We start from the raw sequence: 26,677 nt of genomic DNA, 5'->3' as shown, positions 1-26,677 counted from the left end.
TAACCGTCTATTTCTCTTCGAAACGCCTCAATTAATTCTGCATCAAGGGCAGTGTGTAAGCATTAAAATGGTGGGGCGAGACGGGGGTTAGTGGGTGAAGGAAGAGAAACACTGACAGGAAATTGGAGGGGGAGAAGAAAGGAGCTATCTTGAACGGGGGGAGGGAGAGAAGAATGCCAATTTGAATTGTGCGAGGAATGGGGGGAGAAAATTGCCAAAGCATCAATTGGATTTCAGTGGGGCAGGAAACCCTGGCTATCCCACAAGCAGGTGTGCAATAGTTGTTGTGGTGGTGGCAGTAGATAGCTTTTTATATGCAGCCTACAGATTCATCATAAGCAACTGCAGAAAAAGAATGTATTAAGGTATAAAATTTAATAGAGACAAAAACATTCCCCCAAAATAAAAATTTGAATTTGTTCTGGAGAGGTAAAGAGTTTTTATCAAAATCCTTCCCTCCTCTTTATTGCCCCCAAATGCCCTGTTCTTCCCCTGCCACTTTCTCGCTCCCCTACTCTCCCCTCCCCCTTCCCCTCTCTCCCCCTCCCCCTCTCTCCCCTCCCCTCTCCTCTCTCCCCCTCCCCCTCTCTCACCACCCCCTCTCTCCCCACCCCCTCTCTCCCCACCTCCTCTCTCCCCACCCCCTCTCTCCCCCTCCCTCTCCCCCCCTCCCCCTCACTCCCCACCCCCTCTCTCCCCACCCCCTCTCTCCCCACCCCCTCTCTCCCCACCCCCTCTCTCCCCACCCCCTCTCTCCCCTCCCTCTCTCTCCCCTCCCTCTCTCTCCCCTCCCTCTCTCTCCCCTCCCTCTCTCTCCCCTCCCCCTCTCTCCCCTCCCCCCTCTCTCCCCTCCCCCCTCTCCCCTCCTCTCCCCTCCCCTCTCTCCCCTCCCCCTCTCTCCCCTCCCCCTCTCTCCCCTCCCCCTCTCTCCCCCTCCCCCTCTCTCCCCTCCCCCCCTCTCCCCTCCCCCTCTCTCCCCTCTCTCTCTCCCCTCCCCCTCCCCCTCTCTCCCTCCCCCTCCCCCTCTCTCCCCTCCCCCTCCCCCTCTCTCCCCTCCCCCTCTCTCCCCTCCCCCTCTCTCCCCCCTCCCTTCCCCCTCTCTCCCCTCCCCCTCTCTCCATTCCCCTTCTCTCCATTCCCCTTCTCTCCCCTCCCCTCTCTCCCCCCCACCCCACTCGCCCCTCCTCCACATTCTCCCCTCTCCCCACTCTCCAATCCCTCCCCTCTCGCCTCCCCTCTACCACCTCCCTCTAACCCCCCCTACTCTGTCTCCCCTCCCCCGCTCTCTCCCTCCCCCGCTCTCTCCCCTCCCCCGCTCTCTCCCCTCCCCCGCTCTCTCCCCTCCCCCTCTCTCTCCCCTCCCTCCTTTCCCCCTCCCCATCACCCTCCCTCCTCTCCCCTTCCCCCTCCCCCTCTCTTCCTCTAACCCCCCTACTCTCTCTCCGCTCCCCCTTCTCTCTCCCCTCCCTCTCCCCTCCCCCCTCCCCCTCTCTTCCCCCTCCCCCTCTCTTCCTCTAACCCCCCCCACTCTCTCTCCGCTCCCCCCTCTCTCTCCCCCTCTCTTCCCCCTCCCCCTCTCTTCCTCTAACCCCCCACTCTCTCTCCCCTCCCCCTCTCTCTCTCCCCTCCATCTCCCCCTCCATCTCCCTCTCCCCCTCACCCTCACCCTCTCTCTCCCCCTCCCCCTCTCTTCCTCTAACCTCCCACTCTCTCTCCCCTCCCCCTCTCTCTCTCCCCCTCCCTCTCCCCCTCTCTCTCCCGCTCCCCCTCGCCCTCCCCCTCCCCCTCTCTCTCCCCTCCCCCTCTCTTCCTCTAACCCCCACTCTCTCTCCCCTCCCCCTCTCTCTCTCCCCCTCCTCCCCCCCTCCCCCTCGCCCTCCCCCTCCCTCTCCCCCTCCCCCTCTCTTCCTCTAACCCCCCACTCTCTCTCCCCTCCCCCTCTCTCCCTCTAACCCCCCACTCTCTCCCCTCCCCCTCTCCCCCTCCCTCTCCCCTCTCCCTCCCCCTCTCCCTCTCCCCCTCCCCCTCTCTTCCTCTAACCCCCCTACTCTCTCTCCGCTCCCCCTTCTCTCTCCCCCTCCCCCCCTCCCCCTCTCTTCCCCCTCCCCCTCTCTTCCTCTAACCCCCCCCTCTTCCTCTAACCCCCCCTACTCTCTCTCCGCTCCCCCCTCTCTCTCCCCCTCTCTTCCCCCTCCCCCTCTCTTCCTCTAACCCCCCCACTCTCTCTCCCCTCCCCCTCTCTCTCTCCCCCTCCCCCTCGCCCTCACCCTCACCCTCTCTCTCCCCCTCCCCCTCTCTTCCTCTAACCCCCCACTCTCTCTCCCCCTCCCCCTCTCTCTCTCCCCCTCCCTCTCCCTCTCCCTCTCTCCCTCCCCCTCTCTCTCCCCTCCCCCTCCCCCTCTCTCTCCCCTCCCCCTCTCTCTCACCCTCCCCCTCTCTTCCTCTAACCCCCACTCTCTCTCCCCTCCCCCTCTCTCTCTCCCCCTCCCCCTCGCCCTCCCCCCTCTCTCCCCCTCCCCCTCTCTTCCTCTAACCCCCACTCTCTCTTCCCTCCCCCTCTCTTCCTCTAACCCCCCACTCTCTCTCCCCTCCCCCTCTCCCCTCCCTCTCCCCCTCCCCCTCCCTCTCCCCCTCCCCCTCCCTCTCCCCCTCCCTCTCCCCCTCCACCTCGCCCTCCCCCTCTCTCTCCCCTCCCCCTCTCTTCCTCTAACCCCCCTACTCTCTCTCCCCTCCCCCTCGCCCTTCCCCTCTCTCTCCCCTTCTCTCTCCCCCTCCCCCTCCCCCTCCCCCTCTCTTCCTCTAACCCCCCCACACTCTCTCCCCTCCCCCTCTCCCCCTCCCTCTCCCCCTCCCTCTCCCCCTCTCTTCCTCTAACCCCCCCCACACTCTCTCCCATCCCCCTCTCTCTCCCATCCCCCTCTCTCTCCCATCCCCCTCTCTCTCCCCCTCCCCCTCTCTCTCTCCCTCTCCCCCTCTCTTCCTCTAACCCCCCCCACTCTATCTCCCCTCCCCCTCCCCATCACCCCTCCCTCCTCTCTCTCTCTGCCCCTCCCCCTCTCTCTGCCCCTCCCCCCCTCTTCCCCCCTCCCCCTCTCTTCCTCTAACCCCCCGTACTCTATCTCCCCTCCCCCTCCTCCCTCTCCCACACTCTCTTCCCCAGGATCAGTGCTGGGCGATCGGGAGCGGCACTCCGAACCAGTTTCCCCCTTTGCAGTCCCAAGGCACCGAGGCTGGTCACCACAGCTGATGCTCCAGTGTAGAAGAGCTAACTCAACGACCAGGGCTGGACTGTGCACCTTCACTGTGTGCCTGACTCAGTCGCTCGCTGGTTAAACTTGCCAACCCTTTGGGGAAGGATGTAGCAGACCTCTTAAGCGCGACTTTAAAAATACACTGGAGAAATGTTTCCACGGATGTATTCCATTGTTTGGCTGAAGCAGTGCGATTTGAATTCTTTGTACCAAGGGCGATGAATAAACAAAAATCTTTATTTCAATAACAAATAAAGCTGAAGTGGACATGGAAGACGGGGGCGGGGGGGTAGGAGATATCGTGTTATGTATAATTTTCTCGCTTATTATGAGTTTTCCCAAAAAGTCTACAATTTAATTTTGTCCACAACAGTTGATAATCTCTTCCCCTAGAATAGCAAATGACTGTGTGCAAAGCCTTGAAATGTTCTGAAACACTGCTGTGTGAATGGTACCTTTGTTTCATTTCTTTATCGTCTTGTTACCTTTGCTCATCCTCGACTTGTGATAAGCGTACAGTGGAGGCGGTAAGTATCGTGCTGATTGTACCCTTGCTACATCTCGCATTGAATAGGTCATTGATACCCAGCTAAGTGGAACTAATTTTAGATGGCAAAAGCAGGAAAAAATTGGGTGCAGTGTCACTTGAAACCCTCTTCATTGAAAGAGAACCACAGGATAACCTGCTCTGACAATAAAGTGGAATTAGGATGGTTCAGTTTTTTAAGTTGAAATAATGAGTTTATTTAATCCATTCAAGCTGCAAGAAGTGAGGACTTTCTGCTGCTGGTCTGCAGTTGTATGTCTTTCTGTCTAGACGGTACCTTTCACCTCAATAACAAAAAAAAATCCTCTTTGTGCTTTTTTAACACACCCGCCAGTAACTTCCTCGTCAGATTCTGCTGTACTTTTTTTTAACGGGGGTGCAATTCTCCCGCTCTTGTTTTCCTACTCTGCCCAGGTTTTCTTGTGCCAGACACTTCTTTGAGGGCATCTGGTTTCCAGGCCCCGAGCAGTGCCACTCTGAGCCAGCTATTCGCAGCTAGGTATGGGCAATCTAGGGATGACCTTCCTTCTGATATATTTCCCCCTTCCTCCCACACTGACATGGCAGGAATCAACAGCTCACTTTTGGCAAAGTGGTTGACACAAGCCGATATTCCATCACTCCATGTACCAATGCACCCCAGATTTTAGTGACCTGGGTTATATCTGTCTCTAACCTCAATAAGATTAAAACAGAATAGAACAACAAGGAGTTAGTCTAAACATACAGTGCACAGTAGGGGCTTTGTCTGTAAACCCCTCACTCTTTCTTCCTTTCTCCATCCCTTTCTCTCTCCCTCCCTTTCTTTCTCTCTTCCTCTCTCTCTCTCTCTCTCTGCCCCCTCCTCTCTCACACTCTTTCCTTCTTTCTTTCCTTCTTCCCTCCTCCCTTTCTTTCTCCCTCCCTTTCTTTCTCTCTCTCTCTCTCCTCTTCCTCACTCTTTCTCTCTTTCTACACAGTGAAGCTTTTGTCCGTTGATCCCTTTTTCTGTGTCTCGCTCACTATTTCTCTTGTGCATTCGCTGTTTCTTTCTCTCGCTTATTCTTTCTTGCTCACTTGCTCCTCTCTGCCATGCTCTTTTGATCTCTTTCTCCTTAAAAAAAGGGAGACTTTTATTTACACGTTTCTCACTTATGTTTTCTGTCGCATTCTCTTCCTCATTCTCTCCTTCACTGTTTCTCTCACACATTCATTCACACTTCCTCTTCAGTCTTTCCACTTGCTCTTTTTTGGTCCCTCTCGATCACTTACGTGCTTTGCTCGTGCTATCTAGTTCGTTCTGTTTCTCACTTTGTTTCCCTTGCTTGCTCTCTTTCTCTATTCTCTCGCTTCCCATTTTCTCTCTTCCTCACGCCCTATTTCTCGCTCCCTCCCTTGTCTTACTCTGTTTCCCTCTTTCACTTTCCTGCTTTTAATTTTTAATTCTTTCTCACTTTCATTGTCTCTCTTTCACCCCTCGGCATTTTTTCTTTCTCCCTCTATCTTCCCTTTCTTTCATCTTCTCTTCCCTTCATTTTCTCCCTCTTCTCTGCCTTTCCTCCTCATTTTTTGCCTGCTTCATTCTCTCTCTCGCTTTCCCGTGCAGTCATTCACTCTTACATCATGTTTGTAAATAGTTCCTGGCTACATGTATTTCTTTTATGCTGGCATTCTTTCTGCTTATTTTGCTCTGCTCCCTGCATATCCCTGCTCTCTCTATGTATATGAGATGGCTATAATACAAAATAAATATATTCCCCTATTGTGAAAAGGAATAGAATAATGGCCCAGTAATTCCGGTCCCAACGTGTGAGTACGGACGGGGTACTCACGCGTGGGCCCGTTGGAAGTGCCGGATTTCAGCATGCACAGCGCATGCACGGGAAACCGGCATTTCCTCCAGGGGGTTCAGAGGTCCAACGCGTGCGGGCAGGACTCTGCGCGCACGCGTTGAACTTCCTTTTTGACAGGTTTGCCCGTGTGTAAGGGCCTCAACTTTTTAGAAATGTAAAAAGGAGACGTAAGGACTTGATTCTTTAAGGTAAGTGGTCTATTATTTAAAATTATAACATTTTTTCCACAGCTTTATTGTTTTTAAGGACTTTACAGTAAGGTAAGTGTGTTTTTAGACCCGGTTTCTTAAAAAAATATTTTTTTCAAAAATTTGATTAATTGTTTAAAATAGTTTTTTATAGTTCATTTAATTAGTGGGATGTTTTTTAACATTTTATTTAAAGTTTAAGTAGTGTTTTGGGTGCCCATAGTTTTCATGAGTTTGACAGTTCTTACTATCAAACTCATGAATGAAGTTTTCCCTCCCCTGATTGGCTGCCCAGTGCTCACCTGATCCCAGCCGGCACATCGAACTAACTACGCCGCTGGATCAGGCAAGCACATCGCGCCGACAGCTGAACCGGGCCAGTGACAGGAATTCCAAGCAGGCCCAGGCTTCAGCTGTCGGCGCGCCGGGTAAGTGCACATCGGGGGCTTGCACGCGCGGCAAGCCCCCGAACCTAATTTCTGGGCCATTGTGTTAATAGAGAGATTAAAACTGAACTGAAATTTTAAGAACATAAGAAATAGAGCAGGAGTCGGCCATTCGGTCCTCGAGCCTGCTCCGCCATTCAATAAGATCATGGCTGATCTTCTACCTCAACACTTTCCCACCCGATCCCCATATCCCTCGATTCCCTTAATATCCAATAATCTATTGATCTCAGTCTTGAATATACGCAATGATTCAGCTTCCACAGGCCTCTGGAGAAGAGAATTCCAAAGATTCACCACCCTCTGAGTGAAGAAATTTCTGCTCATCTCAGTCCTAAATGGCCGACCCCTTATCCTGAGACTGTGACCTATGGGAACAGAAAATGCTGGAAATACTCAGCAGGCCAGGCAGCATCCGTGGAGAGAGAAACAGAGTTAACGTTTCAGGTCTGGGACCCTTCATCAGAACTGGAAAAAGCTGGAGATGTAACAGATATTAAGCAGGTGGAGAGACGGATGGGGGGCGGGTTTAGGAGGGGAGGAAGGAATCCCCCCTCCCCCCCTGTCTCTGCACCTGCTTAATATCTGTTACATCTCCAGCTTTTTCCAGTTCTGATGAAGGGTCCCAGACCTGAAACGTTAACTCTGTTTCTCTCTCCACGGATGCTGCCTGGCCTGCTGAGTATTTCCAGCATTTTCTGTTGTTGTTTCAGATTTCCAGCATCCGCAGTATTTTGCTATTATACCTATGGGAATAGTTTACTATGTTCTAGTAAAGTGAGGTGCATGATAGAAGGGGGAAACAATGGCCAAGATAATCAAGAGGAATATAGAAAGTATTGTAGGGGAGGTGAAAAGGAGATTAGAAGGGCTAACAGGGAATATGAAAAAGGCTAGCAGTTGATAGAAAAGGAAATAGTAATAGCTTTAATAAGCATTTGCAAAGTACTGTACTAGAATAGTTCGAGAGGGTCAGACCACTTCGGGATGAAATGGGGAGGCTAATTGTGGAGGGTGAAGATTTGGCAGCGATATGAAATACTTTGCAAATTATGGTGGAAGTGAGAATGTAATGGAGAGAGAACAGGGCAATGAGATTACTTTTGGATTGCTCTAGCAAAGAACCAGTACAGACCATCCCCACAACCCCCGAGATATCTGCGTTCCCCTAATTCTGCCCTCTTGAGCATCCTTGATTATAATTGCTCAACCTTTGGTGGCCGTGCCTTCATTGCCGAGGCCCTAAGCTCTGGAATTCCCTCCCTAAACTTCTCCGCCTCTCTCTCCTCCTTTAAGACGCTCCTTAAAACCGACCTCTTTGACCAAGCTTTTGATCACCTGCCCCAATTTCTCCTTAGGTGGCTCGGTGTCAAATTTTTGTCTTGTAACAAGCCTGTGAAGCACCCTGGGACGTTTTACTACGTTAATGGCGCTATATAAATACAAGTTGTTGTTGTTGAAACTCTTTTCAGGTGCAACTTGTACCTGGGGCAGTTAGGAAGTGTCTGTGCCCCATCATATCCGCTCAACCAGGGTAAATACTGTGGAATTGGAGGGGGTAGTTTTTTTTTTTTTTGCTTGCACCTCTGTGAAGCACCTTGGGATGTTTTTCTACTTTGAAGGGCACTATATAAATGCAAGTTGTTGTTGGTACTGTGACATAGGAACAGGAGGAGGCCATTTAGCCCCTCGTGCCTTTTCCGCCATTCAATTAGATCATGGCTGATCTGTATCTTAACTCCATGTCATTTTATACCCTTGTCGAGCAAAAATCGATTGATCTCGGATTTAAAATGATTAATTGAGCCCCCGCATCTACTGCTCTTTGTGGGAGAGAGTTCCACACTTTTACCACTCTTTACGTGAAGAAGTGTTTCCTAACTCCTCTCCTGGATGGCCTGGCTCTGATTTTAAGGTTATGTCCCCCCTTTGCCTGGACTCCCCCCACCAGCGGAAAAAGTTTCTCTCTATCTACCCACCCCATCGATGCTTTTCAAAATCCTAAAAACCTCAATCCAATCACCCCTTAGCCTTCTGCGTTCCAGGGAATACAAGCCTAGTTTATGTAACCGAAAAGGCTAGCTCAGATTTAAACTGATTCTTTAAAAAGAAACTATGTAGAATCATTTGAGGAGCTGGTGACATTTTTTAAAAGGTTGATTGCACGATAAGATTTTTAAATAGAATCATAAAAGAATCATAGCACGGTTACAGCACAGAAGGAGGCCGTTTGGCCCGTCGAGCCTGTGCCGGCTCTCTGCAAAATGCAGCCAACAAAACAACATTTTTACCCTGAGTAAACATAAGATGCAAGTACTACTGTGGGACTGAAAATTTCTTTGATCTTATCAAGTCTCGTCCTATAATAAGCTTTCAGAATTTTATAGCTAAATGTTTAAATGACATCACTGCGCGAAAACCTAGGATAACAACTTTACTACACTATTGCTAATTGAGCTCATGTTTACGAAGGAAATACTGTGAATTGAATCTCGTTCTTCAGGGGAGTCTTTTTTAAATAGTCTATAAAATTGACGACAAAGTAAACTAACGAGGATGAAACTATGCTGTGTACTGCTTCAGTGACCAAAAGTTTGCTCATTTATGTTGGCACAGTGTAAGCTGCAGCATAAGCAAGCCGGGACTTTGTTATGTCCTGCGCTTTCCAAATTCTGATGTTTATGTTGTGTTGTGGGAAAAAGTAGCTGCTGCTGCTTCCTCGGCTGAAGTAGTCTCCAAGTTGTGAATTAAAACTAATCTCCCATGCTTCACGTATTCGTTTTCTTGCAGGGGGTTTTAATGTGTGCGTGTGCCTAATAATTGTACAACATTGTTTTTCATTTTCCCTGCTTTTATTAACATGTATTGATACACAGGAGTGCAGTGGAGGGGACATAACTACTTTAAAGTTTTTTGTTAAAAGTATAGGCTCGCATCTGGCAAGCTAAAAAATGACAGCAAAGACTTGTCAGCTAGCCACCACGTGCTCCCAGAGTCGGCCGCACCCCGCCTCCTACTCAATGCCTCCACAGCTCCTATTGATTGCTGTTGCTGTCCTGGTCAAAGTGGAGATGATTGAATCCATCCCACTGTATGTAACCACCTTTGATTGGTACCATTTTTACTGGGGCAGTTGCTTGACCCATAGCAACACTCTGGACAAGGTGGGACTGTCCCTGGGAGCCATAGCAACACTCTGGGCAAGGTGGGACTGTCCCTGAGAGCCATAGCAACACTCTGGATAAGGTGGGACTGACCCTGGGAGCCATGGCAACACTCTGGATAAGGTGGGACTGACCCTGGGAGCCATGGCAACACTCTGGATAAGGTGGGACTGACCCTGGGAGCCATGGCAACACTCTGGATAAGGTGGGACTGTCCCTGGGAGCCATGGCAACACTCTGGATAAGGTGGAACTGACCCTGTGAGTCATAGCAACACTCTGGATAAGGTGGGACTGACCCTGGGAGTCATAGCAACACTCTGGGCAAGGTGAGCCTGACCCTGGGAGCCATGGCAACACTCTGGATAAGGTGGTGGGACTGTCCCTGGGAGCCATAGCAACACTCCGGGCAAGGTGGGACTGACCCTGGGAGCCATAGCAACACTCCGGGCAAGGTAGGACTGTCCCTGGGAGCCATAGCAACACTCTGGACAAGGTGAGCCTGACACTGGGAGCCATAGCAACACTCTGGACAAGGTGAGCCTGACCCTGGGAGCCACAGCAACACTCCAGGCAAGGTGGGACTGACCCTGGGAGCCATAGCAACACTCTGGGCAAGGTGGGACTGACCCTGGGAGCCATGGCAACACTCGGGCAAGGTGGGACTGACCCTGGGAGCCATAGCAATACTCTGGGCAAGGTGTGCCTGACCCTGGGAGCCATAGCAACACTCCGGGCAAGGTGGGACTGACCCTTGGAGCCATGGCAACACTCGGGTAAGGACAGGAGGAGGCCACTCACCCCCTTGCGACCCATGGCTCCCAGGGTCAGTCCCGCCATGCCCAGAGTGTTGCCATGGCTCCCAGGGTCAGTCCCACCTTGCCCAAGTGTTGCCATGCCACCATTCAGTTAGATCATGGCTGATCTGTACCTGAACTCCATTTATCTGCCATGGTTCTGTAAACCTTTAATATCTTTAACCAACAAAAATCTATCAATCTCAATTTTGAAATTTTCAATTGACCCCCAGCCTCAACAACTTATTTTGGGGGGAGAGAGTTCCAGATTTCCACCACCCTTTGTGTGAAGAAGTGCTTCCTGACATCACCCCTGAACGGCCTGGCTCTAATTTTAAGGTTATACCCATTGTTCTGGACTGCCCCCACCAGAGGGAATAGTTTCTCTCTCTCTATCCTATCAACTCCTTTAATCATCTTAAGGGTAGGAGTGAGAAGAGAGAACATTATGGTGTGGCACGTGCAGTTTCAATTTTCCCCCACTTTACTGAGTGTGGTAAGGAGCTTCTCCACAGGGAGGGAGGGAAAAATTGGTTGGGGAGCCTGCGAACAGGTAAGCATCCTTTGTGCACGCTAACTTGCCTGTACATTATGTGTTGCTCAGGAAGATGAGGGGAGAATGAAGCCGTATGTCATGTTGGTTCTGCTACAAATTGAAAAACAAATTTCTTCTCAAATGGCTTTTACCTTGATGTGAAAGATACTTACATCAGTCTGTTACTCCAGAGACTAAAGCATATAATCTAGGCTGACACTTCAGAGCAATCCTGCGGGAGTACTGTATTTTCAGAGGCGCCGTCTTTTGGATGAGATGTTAAACCAAGGCCCTGTCTGCTAACCCTAACCCTCTCGGGTGGATGTAAAAGATCCCACAGCCACTATGAGAAGACGAGCAGGGGAGTTCTGGCCAATATTTATCCCTGAACCAACATCAACAAAAAATAGATTGTCTTGTCATTGAGCTTGTTGTTTGTGGGACCTTGCTGTGCACTCATTGGTAGTTGCATTTCCCTAAGTTACAACATTGACTACATTTCAAAAGTATTTCATTGACTGTGGTGCGCGTTGGGACATTTTGAGGTCATGAAAGGCACGATATAAATGCAGGTTCGTTCGTTCTTCACTGTAAATCTTTTATCCATTGAAATCTTGGCTTTTCCAAATGGCGAACTGCAGGGAATTGTGTTACTTCCACTAGAGCTGGGGTTGTTCCTCTTAGAGCAGAGAAGGTTAAGGGGAGATTTAATACAGGTGTTCAAAGTCATGAGGGATTTTGATCGAGTAAATGAGAAGAAACTGTTTCCACTAGCAGGGGGGTCGGTAACCAGAGGACCCGGATTTAAGGTATTTGGCAAAAGAACCAGAGGGGGAGATAAGGAGAATCTTTTTAACGCAGCGAGTTGTTGTGATCCGGAATGCGCTGCCTGAAAGGGTGGCGGAAGCAGATTCAATAATAACACTCACAAAGGAATTGGATGGATACATATTTGAAAAGTAAAAAGTTTGCAAGGCTATGGGAAGAGCAGGGGGAGTGGGATTAATTGGGTAGCTCTGTCAAAGAGCCGGCACAAGCACGATGGGCCGAATGGCCTCCTTCTATGCTGTGTGTTTACCGCTTCAAGATTTGGGTTTTCTGACACTGAGTGCAAAATATGAGTCCAAATTCTGTATCTTTAGTAGATACGATTTTATAATTACTGTACCTGAGTTGCTTTTTACATGTTATGCATGGCTTCTAATCCTTAGGCTCTTATGTGTGCCTCTATGATGTTAAACCAATTTTTCTATGTAAACAAATGATAGGTTTATTCGTGGATTGTTTTCTCTTAAAATTATTGTTGCTTATTCACCAGGATAAAGTTTAACTTCCTGACAATTTTCGTATACCTGCCTGCACCGGATTGTTTTATCACTGTCAGCATTCATCTTTCACTAAATAATTAATCTTTTCTTGTGTGTATATATTTAACGAAATAGTCTTGTTACAACTGTTGCAACGTGTTGGGACAAGAACAGAGTTCGGTTTCATATAGGAAGGTTATTTCTGTCCCGATCAAAACATTATTGGATAATTTTGGCTTGCTGAACAGTAATTGATTTTGACTCTCTGGGAATTGTATATTGTGACAAATTCTTGTTATTTTCATTTTCAGTGCCTTTCCCGAAATGCAGCTGGAAATATGAAAATTCAATACCTTGGCACCGTGGTAAGCAGTATTTCCGTTCTTTTCTCAAGTGATTTCAGTAGTATTGTCATCTAATACATGCAGAGTTGCTGGTAAATGATGCTGCACATACTCTCTTCATTCATAATAATCAGTGGGTTTGGCATCTGTAGGCAAATGCACCATATGATGTGTTACCAAACCACGTAGGCCTGAGGCCCCGGGTTTGTTTCTTGGGCTGTGTTGTGTTACGGTGGATTGGGGAGTGTCTATGGAGGTTGTCCATATGGACTTCAAGAAGGGATTTGCCAAGGTTCTGCACAAGAGATTATTTGCAAAAATGGGAGGGCACAGAATTGGAGGTGACCTTATGGCATGGGTTGGTAATTGACCCTTAGTTGTAGACAAAGAGTAGGAATAAAGGGTTTGTTCTCTTATTGGCGAAATGGGCCAATTGGTGTTCCTCAGAGGGAACTGGGGCCCTGAGGAACACCACTTTACTGGGGCCTCTGCTTTACATCGTATATATTAATGATTTGGATGAAGGAATAGACTGTATAGAAGATAGGAGCAGGAGTAGGCCATTCGGCCCCTCGAGCCCACTCCACCATTTAAGGAGATCATGGCTGATCATCCAAATTCAGTACCCTGTCCCTGCTTTCTCCCCATATCCCTTGATCCCTTTAGCCTCAAGAAATATATCCAACTCCTTCTTGAATATATTTAATGAATTGGCCTCAATTGCCCTGTGTGGCAGAGAATTCCACAGGTTCACCATTCTCTGGGTGAAGAAATACCTCCTCATCTCAGTCCTAAATGGCTTACCCCTTATCCTTAGACTGTGACCCCTGGTTCTGGACTCCCCGCCATCGGGAACATCCGTCCTGCATCTAGTCTGTCTAGTCCTGTTAGAATTTTATAAGTTTCAATGAGATCCCCTCTCATTCTTGTAAACTCTAGCGAATATAAGCCTAATCAACCCAATCTCTCCTCATACGTGATTCCTGCCATCCCAGGTATCAGTCTGGTGAATCTTTGCTGCACTCTCTCCATGGCAAGAACATCCTTCCTCAGACAAGGCGACCAAAACTGCACACAATACTCGAGGTGTGGTCTCACCAAGGCCCTGTACAACTGCAGCAAGACATCCTTGCTCCTGTACTTGAATCCACTCGCTATGAAGGCCAACATACCATTTGCCTTCTTAACCGCCTGCTGCACCTGCATGCTTACCTTCAGCGACTGGTGCACAAGGACACCCAGGTCTCGTTGCACTTCCCCTTTTCCCAATCTATTGCCGTTCAGATAATAATCTGTCTTCCTGTTTTATATCCAAGTTTGCAGATGACTCTAAGTTAGGAGGCACAGTAAGTAGGAAGTAACAAAGGGACATAGACTATGGCAGATGGAGGTCAATGTGGGGAAGTGTGAGATCATCCACTTTGGATCCCAGAAAGACAAATGGGAATAGTTTTTTAATGGTGAGAGACGAGGATCTGTGGAGGAGCCATGGGATTTGGGGTGTCCATGTACACAAATCACTAAAAGCTCGTGCACAGGTACACAGAGTCATCAAAAGGTGAATGGAATTTCGGCATTTACCTCCAGCAGGTGGGAATTCAGAAAGAGAGGAAGTGATGCTTCAGTTGTACAGAGCCTTGGTCAGACCCTATCTGGAGTACTGTGTTCAGTTTTGGGCACCTAACCTCACAAAAGGTAGTACAGGTAGACTACCCTTTATCCGAACTTCCGAAAACCGAAACCCTCTAAAAACCGAAGGTTTTTTCGTTCAGCGTAAGTCGTGCGCACGACTTACGCTGAGCAGGGCAGAGGGTCACTGAGTTCCCTCCTGGGTAGGAGATTGCAGGCCGAGCCGGGCAGTGTGAAGGAGGTATACCGGGAGAGTGAACCCAACAATACAGCGGCCCGTCCGATAGCTGCAGCGGCCTGTCCGATATTATTTTCTCCCCCGCCGACCCCCACCCTTTCAGATAAGGGATAGTGTATCCTTTATCCGCACTTCCGAAAACCGAAATCCTCTGAAAACCGAAAGTGTTTTCGTTCAGCGTAAGTCGTGCGCACGACCCCAACCCCCGCCGACCCTCACCCCGACCCGCCGACCCCGACCCCCCGCCGACCCCGACCCCCCCGCCGACCCCCACCCCCGACAAATTTCCCAGTCTTATAAAATACCTTCTGAAATCCGAAATTTTCCGAAAACCAAAACACGGCTGGTCCCAAGGTTTTCAGATAAAGGATAGTCTACCTGTACATAGCTCTTGGAGGGAGTACAGCACAAATTCACCAGAATGATTCCACGGCTTAAAGGGTTAAATTACAAGAACAGGTTGCATAAACGTGGTTTGTATTCCCTTGAATTTAGAAGGCCGAAGGGTGATGTAACAGATGTATTTAAAATGATAGAGCAATTCGATAGGGTAGATACAGAGAAACAACAACAGGAGAAAAACTATTTCCTCTGGTGGGGGGAGTCCAGAACAAGGGGGCATCACCTTAAAATTAGAGCCAGGCCGTTCAGGGGTGATGTCAGGAAGCACTTCTTCACACAAAGGGTGGTGGAAATCTGGAACTCTCTCCCCAAAAGACTGTGGATGCCGGGGGTCAATTGAAAAGTTCAAGACTGAGAGCGATAGATTTTTGTTATTGTAAGGATATTAAGGGTTATAGAACCAAGGCAGCTAAATGGATTTGAGGTACAGATCAGCCATGATCTATTTGAATGGCGGATCATTGCTAGAGAATAGTGGGCCTCTGGAACAGGCTTGTGCGGTGGACGGCGATTTGTTGAATTTCTTCAAGCGAGAGCTGGACCTGTTTCAGAAGGTAGGTACTGCAGGGGATTCAGGGCCATAGAAAAATAGGAGCAGGAGTAGGCCATTCGGCCCTTCGAGCCTGCTCCGCCATTCAATATGATCATGGCTGGTTCTCTATCTCAATACCATATCCCCGCTCTCTCCCCATACCCCTTGATGCCAGGGTGATGATCTGGACTAGTTTTGAATGCCTAGATAGTTCAGAGAGGAATTTCCCAGATTTTTCCCCCCCAAATTGGCCTGGGTTTTTATCTGGTTTTTCACCTCTCCCAGGAGATCACAGGATTTTGGGTGGGGTGGATAGTCTATATATTAACCAGAAACTTAACTGGACCAGCCACATAAATACTGTGGCAACAAGAGCAGGTCAGAGGCTGGGAATTCTGCAGCGAATGTCTCACCTCCTGACTCCCCAGAGCCTTTCCACCATCTACAAGGCACAAGTCAGGAGTGTGAGGGAATACTCTCCACTTGCCTGGATGAGTGCAGCTCCAACAACACTCAAGAAGCTCGACACCATCCAGGACAAAGCAGCCCGCTTGATTGGCACCCCATCCACCACCTTAAACATTCACTCCCTCCACCACCGGCGCACCGTGGCTGCAGTGTGCACCATCTACAAGATGCACTGCAGCAACTCGCCAAGGCTTCTTCGGCAGCACCTCCCAAACCCGCGACCTCTTCCACCTAGAAGGACAAGGGCAGCAGGCGCATGGGAACACCGCCACCTCCAAGTTCCCCTCCAAGTCACGCATCATCCCGACTTAGAAGTATATCGGCCGTTCCTTCATCGTCGCTGCATCAAAATCCTGGAACTCCCTCCCCAACAGCACTGTGGGAGCACCTTCACCACACGGACTGCAGCGGTTCAGGAAGGCGGTTCACCACCACCTTCTCAAAGGCAATTAGGGATGGACAATAAATGCCGGCCTTGCCAGCGATGCCCAGATCCCATAAACGAATAAAAAAAATTAATTTGTGAAACACAAGATATCACAATTGCGTGGGACAAGCTGGGTGGACCAGAGGGTCTTTAATTGCCCGTCATTGTTCGTAACAGGCTCAAGGGGCTGAATGGCCTCCTGTTCCTGTATTCCTAAATGATTCTTATAAGAATAAGTGGCAACAAACGATGCAAGACACGATCAGTGAGAAGGAGGAATTGTCCAGGAAGTCACATTAGAGGGTTAACGGTGTGTTGGTGCCCAAGAAAGAGAAGAGACACAGTGCCTGTCTGTTACCTCGTCTGCTCTTGTCTGGTCATTGAGCTACAGTTCCGGGGGTCAGAGAGGTGCTACTGCACCTCCCTCCACATGGTTGCCAATGCAGTTTTTCTGAGGCTTCCTCCCATGAGCACCCAGCAATCCTCTCCACTGCTGCATTCTATCCAGGAGTGCCTGAAGGTCAGTGAAGCTTTGGGGCCATCTTTCCTCTTCACTTCGAATTGCCTGCTCCCTCCTTTGGGTTTGACCTCTGTCTGCTCTTCTTGACATTCCTTAAAGCACTCACGAAATCTCAGTCCGGACCTTTGAAGCCTCGAACTGCCAATGCATTTAGTTTTGCAAAAAGGCTCACCACTTGAAGTGTCAGTCCTCCAGCCTGCTGTTGGCAGTTTGAGGTGAGTGGCGATATTTTAAAGGCTGCCCCTGACGTTGCCGCCCCTCTCACACATTACTCCCATGTTACAAGGGAGTTGCACTACGCCCAAATTAGCAGAACCAGCAGATTACATCAGGATTAGTGCTGGACTGGACTGGCAGGTCCCTAAACCTCGTCGCCTCTCTACCTCTCTCTCCTCCTTTAAGACGCTTCTTAAAACCTCCCTCTTTGACCCAGCTTTTGGTCCCTGTCCTAGTACAGGAAACTCTTTTTTATCTGGCACCGTCGGGACCGGCGTGATGCCGGTTGATCAAAAAGCCCGGATTACAGAGAGGTATACTTAGTAAGGTACGAGAGCTCCGTACACGGCCACAGACCCAGGAGTCCCTGTTGCATGGCAACAGGTGCAGGAACCCCGGTTACACGGCCACAGATCCAGGCGTCCCTGTTGCATGGCAACAGGTGCAGGAACCTCGGTTATACGGCCACTAATATGAAGTAAAACTTACCTGAACCTACTCCTGAATTTTGCCGGTTAAGAGAGATGTCCGGTTATTTAGGTGCCGGTAAAAAGAGAGTTTCCTGTATCTCGTTATGTGGCTCAGTGTCAAATTTTGTTTGATAATCGCTCCCGCGAAGCGCCTCGGGATGTTTTACTACGTTAAAGATGCCATATAAATGCAAATTATTTTTGTTGTGTCAGCAGGCTGTGCTGAATTGCAGAGCCATGTGTCTTCCTAAGCCTATGTGTTATCTGCCATGTTTTCATGGGATTGTATTTTGTATGAATATCCTGTTGTAAGCTTCTGCAGGCACGACAAAGTCTGTTCTGTTTGCTTCTAAATCCAAAGCTGTTAAAGGTTTTTTTAATGTTTCCAATTCTGGCCTCTTGAGCATCCCTGATTTTAATCGCTCCACCATTGGCAGCCGTGCCTTCAGCTGCCTGGGCCCAAAGCCCTGGAATTCCTTCCCTGAACCTCTCCGCCTCTCTACCGCTCTCTCTTCCTTTAAGTTGCTCCTAAATCCTAAACTAAAACTAAAGGCACGGCCACCAATGGTTGAGTGATTATAATCAGGGATGCTCAAGAGGGCAGAATTAGAGGAGCGCAGATATCTCGGAGGGGGTGGTGGGGTTGTGGGGCTGAAGGAGATTACAGAGATAGGGAGGGGGTGAGGGCCATGGAGAGATTTGAAAACAAAGATGAGAATTTTGAAATCGAGGCGTTGCTTAACCAGGAGCCCGTGTAGGTCAGCGAGCGCAGGGGTGATGGGCGAACGGGACTTGGTGCGAGTTAGGACACGGGCAGCCGAGCTTTGGATGACCTCAAGTTTACGTAGGGTGGAATGTGGGAGGCCAGCCAGGGGTGCCTCTTCGATCAAGTGTTTGGCCACCTGCCCTAATATTTCCTTTGGTGTCAAATTGTATCCGATAGCACTCCTGCGAAATGGCTTAGGACGTTTTACTACCTTAAAGGCGCATCTATGTTTAAATGCAAGTTGTTATTATCAAAATTGTAGTAACATCCGACTTTGAATTGTATGGTTTCCAAGAATGCACTTTTGTTAGTGGTTGCTGATAATGGAGAAAAGCAGCCACCTACCCACATTTAATTAACAGAGGAATTCCACATTAATTAATAGAAATATTTTAGTTCTGTAAGGAATCGTTTGCTTTGCCACAATTTTAATTAACAGCTCGGTGTTTATGATTGCATATTTTACTTCTTTCAGTGAGAGTAACATGTTGTTCACATAACATAATGGCCTGTTTCTGTGCTATAATTTCTGTGTAATTCTACGTAATGGAGTGGCTAATGAGAGGGTGCAGAGAAGATTTACAAGGATGATACCAAAAATGCGAGATTATAGCTATCAGGAAAGGATGAACAGGCTGGGTCTCTTTTCTCTTGAAAAAAGAAGGCTGAGAGGGTGACCTAATAGAGGTCTTTAAAATTATGAAAGGTTTTGATAGAGTGGATACAGAGAGAATGTTTCCACTTGTGGTGAAGAGTAAAACTAGAGGCCATCAATATAAGATAGTCACCAAGAAATCAAATAGGGAATTCAGAAGAAACTTCTTTACCCAGAGAGTGGTGAGAATGTGGAACTCGCTGCCACAGGGAGTGGTTGAAGTGAATAGTATCGATGCATTTAAGGGGAGGCTGGACAAGCATATGAGGGAGAAGGGAATAGAGGGTTATGCTGATAGATTTAGATGAGGAAAGACGGGAGGAGGCTCGAGTGGAGCATAAACACCGGCATGGACTGGTTGGGCCGAATGGCCTGTTTCTGTGCTGTATATCCGATGTAAAACTGTAGAAATGTTGTTACTTGAAGTGAAATGGGGAAAGAGCAGGGGGGAGTGGGACTAATTAGACAGCTATTTCAAAGAGCCGGCACAGGCACGATGGGCCGAATGGCCTCCCCCTGTACTGTATGATTCTAATGAGTCCCCTTCAAGTATTTATCCAATTCCCTTTTGAAAGTTACTGTTGAATCTGCTTCCACCGCCCTTTCAGGCAGCGCGTTCCAGATCACAACAACTCGCTGCGTAAAAAAAATATTTCCTCAACTCCCCTCTGGCTCTTTTGCCAGTTACCTTAAATATAGATTCAGGTATTTAAAAAAAAAAGTCAAACTAATGAATTACTCCTTACAATCAATGTTCCCTCTGATTTTTTTTTTTGGGTGCGCGGCCCATTCATATTTCCGCGCATGTGCGGTTTTTCCATTTAGAAGCCGGTGGGCCGGCCCGAGCGGGACTGGTGCGCAGCCACACAGCTTAACGGGCAACATTGCTTACAATTAGTTTTAGTCTGGTGGTTCCATTTTTCTGTACTATTGTCAGCTCAGCTTTTCTTGCTGCTTGGAATATGCATGTTGCACTTTTAAGTCACAGTCGTAAGCCATTTTGATGCTTTAGATTTCCACTGTTTCTGTGCCACCGGGGTCTGCTTAGCGGCTCCCTCATCTACATTTGCCAAGTTCAGTCTGCCGCATGGCGCATCAGTATTTTTTCCGGCTATCAGTGCCACCTGAGCTTCCTTTGGCAGCATGGTGCTGCTTAGCACATACTCCACTGACCTTTGCATCATAAGGGGGCTGATTGTAAATCCAGTCATGTTGCCAGTTGTAAGGGCATCAGCTGGGATATAATGATTCACTTGATTTCCTGACATGGGATGGCAAGTGTAAATCTACTGTTAGTTTGTTTTTGGTGAAGGCTTCGGACTCTAATTACTAATTACTGTGTTACTTTATTGCGCTTTGATTTTTCAGCGTTATGACTGAAGTTATTTGCTTCCTGTGTTTTTATTTGCCTGATATTTGCTACTTGGAGGGGTTGCGAGGAGGCTGGTGTGGAGCATAAACACTGGCATAGACCAGTTGGGCTGAATGGCCTGTTTCTGTGCTGCAGTTTCAGTAACGGAGTGTCGAATGAAAACTGTAGAAATGTTGTCCTCCTGTTACTGGCATTTAGCACATCTCCTGGCAGGAAAAATAATGGATCTTTAAAAGAATTGCCATTAAAGCATTTAATGTTTGTTAGCCTGAGCAATGGTCACAGTTAATTGTGGATTTGTGCATAATCCAGTCTCTTAAAGCAGTAAATGCCTGCTGCCCATTTTACTAGTAGCTCATAAATTTTCAATCGTCAGATTATGTTTTAATTCCTCTTTGTTTTGTGTTTTGCTTCAATCTTGGTGCTTATGTTGAGGAATAATTGTACTGGAGAATGAAACATCTTTCCTCTCTGTAATGACAGCATCAAGTAGTCTTAGGTCAGGTAAAGTGCAAGTTAGATGCAGGTTAGAGCTTCTCCTGTGCTGGTCCTATAATGTTACTTGACCCATTCCGAAAAGGGTACCCCCCACTGCAGTCACGCACCATTTTCATTTACATGATTAATTCTCGTAGCCCATTTACATTGACAGCTTAATAATGAAACCGAGTTGGCATTTCTTTCAAATGAGCACAGCGTACGCAGTACATACCTGCCCAAGTTCTGCTCTCTAAATTGATATTGGGATTTTAAAAAGCATCACTCTGTGGGTTGGCTTTTGTGGTGGTGCTTGTGTGGGGCCAATACTTTGCAAAACTACCCAGCTTGCCATTATAACAATGCAATGCCAAGCACGACCATCAATAGAGGTAAATAGAGAATAGCACGGAATAAAAACAGTCCGTGTAATAAGGACATAATAACAACACAACCTGCAGGATCTCAAATGCATTTAGATTGTCAAGGTTACTTGATGTTACAGCACGAATCTATCTAAACTGACTACAGTATGGACAGCTACAGAGCTTTTTGTTAGTTTTGGGCTCCTCATTATAGAAAGGAGCTGGCCTGATGGAAAATTTGCAACAAATCAACAACAACTTGCATTTATATAGCACCTTTAATGTAGTAAAACGTCCCAAGGCTCATGACAGGAGCCAATTGGACAAAATTTGACACCGAGCCACATAAAGAGAGATTAGGGCAGGTAACCAAAAGCTTGGTCAAAGAGGTAGGTTTTAAGGAGCGTCTTAAAGGAGGAGAGAGAGATAGCGAGGCGGAGAGGTTTAGGGAGGGAATTCCAGAGCTTAGGGCCGAGGCCGCTGAAGGCGCGGCCGCCAATGGTGGGTCGATGAATATCGGGGATGCACAAGAGGCCGGAATTCAAGGCGCGCAGAGATCTCAGAAGGTTGGAGGAAATGACAGAGATAGAGAGGAGCAAGGCCCTGAAGGGATTTCAACACAAAAGATTGAGGCGTTGCCGGACCGGGAGCCAATATAGGTCAGCGAGCACAGGGGTGAATGGAGCTTGGTGCGAGTTAGGACACGGGCAGCAGAGTTTTGGATGAGCTGAAGTTTACGGAGGGTGGAAGGTGGGAGGCCGGCCAGGAGAGCGCTGGAATAGTCGAGTCTGGAGGTAACAAAGGCATGGACGAGGGTTTCAGTGGAAAATGAACATAGGAGCCAACAGTGACACAGAGTTGGACGGGTACTTGAGGATGAGGAACTGACAGGGTTACAAACAAAAAACCCGGGAGTGGGACTGAGCACGACTGCTCTTCCAAAGAGCCAGCACAGGCATGATGGGCCAAATGGTCTCCTTCTGTGCTGTAAGTTTCGATGATTCTATCGGCCAAATGGCCCATTGGCTGCCCGTTAAACACCCCGCGCGATTTTCTTTCACAGTTTCAATTTTTGATCTTTGTGTCCCTGCCAAAGTTGAAAGCCCTGGCGTGTGTCATTTGGCTGAGCTTCACTAGAAGAGCCAACGCCTCGCTCTGTTGTCACACCTACCGTGCATGTGCATTACTTACGGTATGTCAGAGCCCAGAAGTGAGGCTTTGATGTTGCTGAGTGTAAACTGAGGGGGTTGGGGGGGGAGTGGGGAGAGAGCCTGGCGCGTGCACGCGGGGCACTCAAATTGAATCCAGCAACAGCAGTCTGAAACTGGATTGATCATTATCCTCAGCGTAAACAAGCTTATCCAGATTGCCCAGTTTGTGCCGCATGATGGGCAGTTTTGTACCATCGACTCACATCCGCAGGGAGTTGTAGTGAGGCTGCCTAAAATTATTTCAGTTGAAACCCTTAATTGTCATTTGTGACGAGACTTTCATCCATTGGTGTGAATGGGGCTCAGATCCAACTCCCTGAGGCAAAATGATAGTGTTGTATGATCCTCCGTCGCCACTCATCTATTATTCAAAACAGTTCTTAAATAGAATTTTCAATTGGATCTAGTTTAATCCTGCTTAAGGGTATTTACATATCATGAATGATACTGCTTTGAAAGAGCTCATTGACACAACAGGTAGACATAATCAGGAGTATTAAGTCACTTTTGGTGTGTTTGAGCAGTGAAGGCTGTACGTTGACCATGCATACTTGCAGTTCACAGTGTTTTGTATCATATTTTATCTGATCTATTGCTGTGTGTTGTCACAGAAATGTGTGTTTTGTGTCATTTTTTTCTCCTATAACTATAATTTTTTTTTTAAATATGGTGCATCTATAAGGAAAACATAATGGTTTACTTTTTTATGAGAAATTGCAGTACAGAAGGACTTTGGTCACAGATAGGGGAGATTGTCTATTCTGCTGCAATACTCAGCAGCAGGGAGCACTTGAGGTGGGAGCTGAAAATTGTTTTTGTATTGTCAACCGTCTCACATCGCATCACATTATTAATGCTCATTTCTAATCTCAAAGTATGGTCATATAGGAAAATACTGCTCTAGACATTTAGTTAGGGCCTGCCCCTTCTCCTCTGAAGTACATTTAATAGAGGTGTTCAAAATTTTGAGGGGTTTTGATGCAGTAGATAAGAAGAAACTGTTTCCAGTGGCAGAAGGGCCGGTAATCAGAGGACACAGATTGAAGGTAATTGGCAAAAGAACCAGAGGGGAGACGAAGAGAATAATTTTACCGCAGCGAGTTGTTGTGACCTGGAACGCGCTGCCTGAAAGGGCGGTGGAAGCAGATTCAATAGTAACTTTCAAATAGGAATTAGATACATACCAGAAAAGGAGTAATTTGCAGGGCTACGGGGAAAGAGCAGGGGGGAGTGGGACTAATTGGAGAGCTCTTTCAAAGAGCCGGCACAGGCACGATGGGCCGAATGGCCGCCTCCTGTGCTGCACCATTTAGTGATGCATCCTAGCTGTACAATGCAATAGTGCAATTAAGGGATTGCCTATGGTATTGTAAAACACCATTAGGATTTAGTAATGCTGGATTGGTGCACTCGATTCTTTGTTTAATTTTGTAAACTTCAGGTGATGCTCCAGTGCACTGCCTTGGAATGATAAGTCTGCGGTTTTTCACATGACCAAGTTATTGATCTTGGCTGTACCACCATATCCTGTGCAGTTCCAGTCAGTGAAAAAGCAAACAAACCAATGTGCAATCCTGCATTATAACAGTGACTACACTTTAAAAAGTACTTCATTGGCAGTAAAGCACTTTAGAACGTCCTGAGGATGTGAAAGGCGCTATAGAAATGCATGTCTGTCTGTCTTTCTTTTTCACTGCTTAGAGTAGTCCATATTGATGGCAAGCTTCAGCTCATTTGATTTATTTCTTGTGCAGTGCGTTAAAGGATTAATGAAAGAAAAGAAAGACTTGCATTTCTATAGCGCCTTTCAAGACCTCAGGGCGTCCCAAAGCTTCACAGCCAATGAAGTACTTTTGTCGTGTCGTCACTTGCGCACAGCAAGCTCCCACAAATATCAATGAAATAATGACCAGGTTATCTGTTATTTTAGTGATGTTAGTTGAAAGATAGGTATTGGCCAGGACATCGGGGAGCCATTACCATCTTCTCTTGCCCTGAATATCTCTTAATGCCTCTTAACTTCTCCTGCCTTCCATCCTATCACAGACCTTCCCTTTTGTTCTTTCATCCCCTCCCCCATTTCCCAGCCCCTAAACTTGCTTTAAAATCTGTTCCTTTTCCTGTTTTTTTCCAGTTCTGATGAAAGGTCTTCGACCTGAAACGTTAACTCTATTGCTCTCTCCACGGATGCTGCCTGGCCTGCTGAGTGTTTCCAGCGTTTTCTGTTGTTCTATCGGGGAGCACTCCCCTGCTGTTCTTCGAAACCGTGCCATGGAATCTTGTTGCGCCCACCCGAGAGGGCGGACAGGGGCCCTCGGTACATCGTCTCATCCGAAAGACAGCACCTCCGACAGTGCGGCACTCTCTCAGTACTGCCCCTCCGCCACTGCAGCGCTCCCTCAGTACTGCCCCTCCGACAGTGCAGCACTCCCTCAGTACTGCCCCTCCGACTGTGCGGCACTCCCTCAGCACTGCCCCTCCGACTGTGCGGCACTCCCTCAGTACTGCCCCTCCGACTGTGCGGTACTCCCTCAGTACTGCCCCTCCAACAGTGCAGCACTCCCTCAGTACTGCCCCTCCGACTGTGCAGCGTTCCCTCAGTACTGCCCCTCCGACAGTGCAGCGCTCCTTCAGTACTGCCCCTCCGACAGTGCAGGGCTCCCTCAGTACTGCCCCTCCGACAATGCAGCGCTCCCTCAGTACTGCCCCTCCGACAGTGCACTGCTCCCTCAGTACTGCCCCTCCGACAGTGCGGCACTCCCTCAGCACTGACCCTCCTACAGTGCGGCGCTCCCTTAGCACTGACCCTCCGACAGTGCGGCGCTCCCTCAGCACTGACCCTCCGACAGTGCGGCGCTCCCTCAGCACTGACCCTCCGACAGTGCGGCGCTCCCTCAGCACTGACCCTCCGACAGTGCGGCGCTCCCTCAGCACTGACCCTCCGACAGTGCGGCGCTCCCTCAGTACTGCCCCTCCGACAGTGCGGCGCTCCCTCAGTACTGCCCCTCCGACTGTGCGGCGCTCCCTCAGTACTGCCCCTCCGACTGTGCGGCGCTCCCTCAGTACTGCCCCTCCGACTGTGCGGCGCTCCCTCAGTACTGCCCCTCCGATTGTGCGGCGCTCCCTCAGTACTGCCCCTCCGACAGTGCGGCGCTCCCTCAGTACTGCCCCTCCGACAGTGCGGCGCTCCCTCAGTACTGCCCCTCCGACTGTGCGGCGCTCCCTCAGTACTGCCCCTCCGACTGTGCGGCGCTCCCTGAGTACTGCCCCTCCGACAGTGCGGCACTCCCTCAGCACTGACCCTCCAACAGTGCAGCGCTCCCTCAGAACTGGCGCTCCCTCAGAACTGGCGCTCCCTCAGAACTGACCCTCCGACAGTGCGGCGCTCCCTCAGCACTGACCCTCCGACAGTGCGGCGCTCCCTCAGCACTGACCCTCCGACAGTGCGGCACTCCCTCAGTATTGACCCTCCGACAGTGCGGCACTCCCTCAGTATTGACCCTCCGACAGTGCGGCGCTCCCTCAGCACTGACCCTCCGACAGTGCAGCGCTCCCTCAGTATTGACCCTCCGACAGTGCAGCACTCCCTCAGTACTGCCCCTCCGACAGTGCAGCGCTCCCTCAGTACTGCCCCTCCGACAGTGCAGCGCTCCCTCAGTACTGCCCCTCCGACAGTGCAGCACTCCCTCAGCACTGACCCTCCGACAGTGCGGCACTCCCTCAGCACTGCACCAGAGTGTCAGCCTAGATTTTGTGCTCAAGTCTCTGGACTGGGACTTGAACCCACAACCTTCTGACTCAGAGGCGAGGGTGCTGCCCACTGAGCCACAGCTGACGCTGTAAAAATGAAAATAGAGAGTACCTTTTGATACACATTAATTTTGTGCAGTTGTAATGCAAACATACGGTGCTTCATTAGTAATATATATATATATTTTTTAGAAGAAGTAATGCTGTCCTAAAGGTGCCTTGTCTGTACAATAGAATTACTGACATCACATTTGCCAGGGAGGAGGTGGGTTGCTATTCAGTAAATTCTGCTTTATGCATAAACCTTTATCACCGCTCATACCCTCTAGCGAGGAGAATGGGACTTGGGCCACAAAGTCCATCAACACGGATCTGTGATTAACAGCAGCAGTTGGTCTTTAAGGGCAGCAAGTTTGGGAAATGTATTTTTTGTTTGTTTTTCCCTTCCGCTTTTAAACAGATTGATCGGGTCGTGCCCCATCTAGCTGTGCGCCCGAAGAGCTGATCAAACTCGTGCAACCAAGCCGGCTGGTTGGAGTGATGGGCAGCTTTGGGAGTTGGTTTTGCAAAATACTGCTTGGGAGTCGGCGGCTCAGCCTGTTTGAGCTAACAGTTTACCCCAAGAGTATACTTCTGTTAATTGTATCATTTTGTGTGGCAAGGACACTCTATACGTTAGAGTATTGTACTATAGTTGAGCCCCATTAATTGGGATGTCGTTGTGGAGATGTCTTTATCAGAACCATTCCCAGTCAGTAATGCTCATCAG

At 48.8% G+C, this 26,677-nt stretch overlaps 1 protein-coding gene across 4 annotated transcripts in view; it reads left to right on the top strand.

Annotated features, from left to right (window-relative positions):
• Window positions 1-26,677, top strand: part of pcca (propionyl-CoA carboxylase subunit alpha) — a 554,750-nt gene that overhangs the window by 353,780 nt on the left and 174,293 nt on the right. For all 4 annotated transcript variants that reach the window (XM_085998400.1, XM_085998401.1, XM_085998399.1 and 1 more), the window contains one exon: window positions 12,378-12,431. In XM_085998400.1, the coding sequence (XP_085854526.1) occupies window positions 12,378-12,431 (54 nt within the window). The remainder of the gene's footprint in view (window positions 1-12,377; window positions 12,432-26,677) is intronic.

This window comes from Somniosus microcephalus, chromosome 10 (assembly GCF_052327205.1).
Source record: "Somniosus microcephalus isolate GS21.2 chromosome 10, FLI_Smic_1.0, whole genome shotgun sequence".
In the NCBI taxonomy this organism is placed as follows: domain Eukaryota; kingdom Metazoa; phylum Chordata; class Chondrichthyes; order Squaliformes; family Somniosidae; genus Somniosus; species Somniosus microcephalus.
The sequence above is the reverse complement of the archived record's forward strand: the minus strand, read 5'-3'. Positions and strand labels throughout refer to the sequence as shown.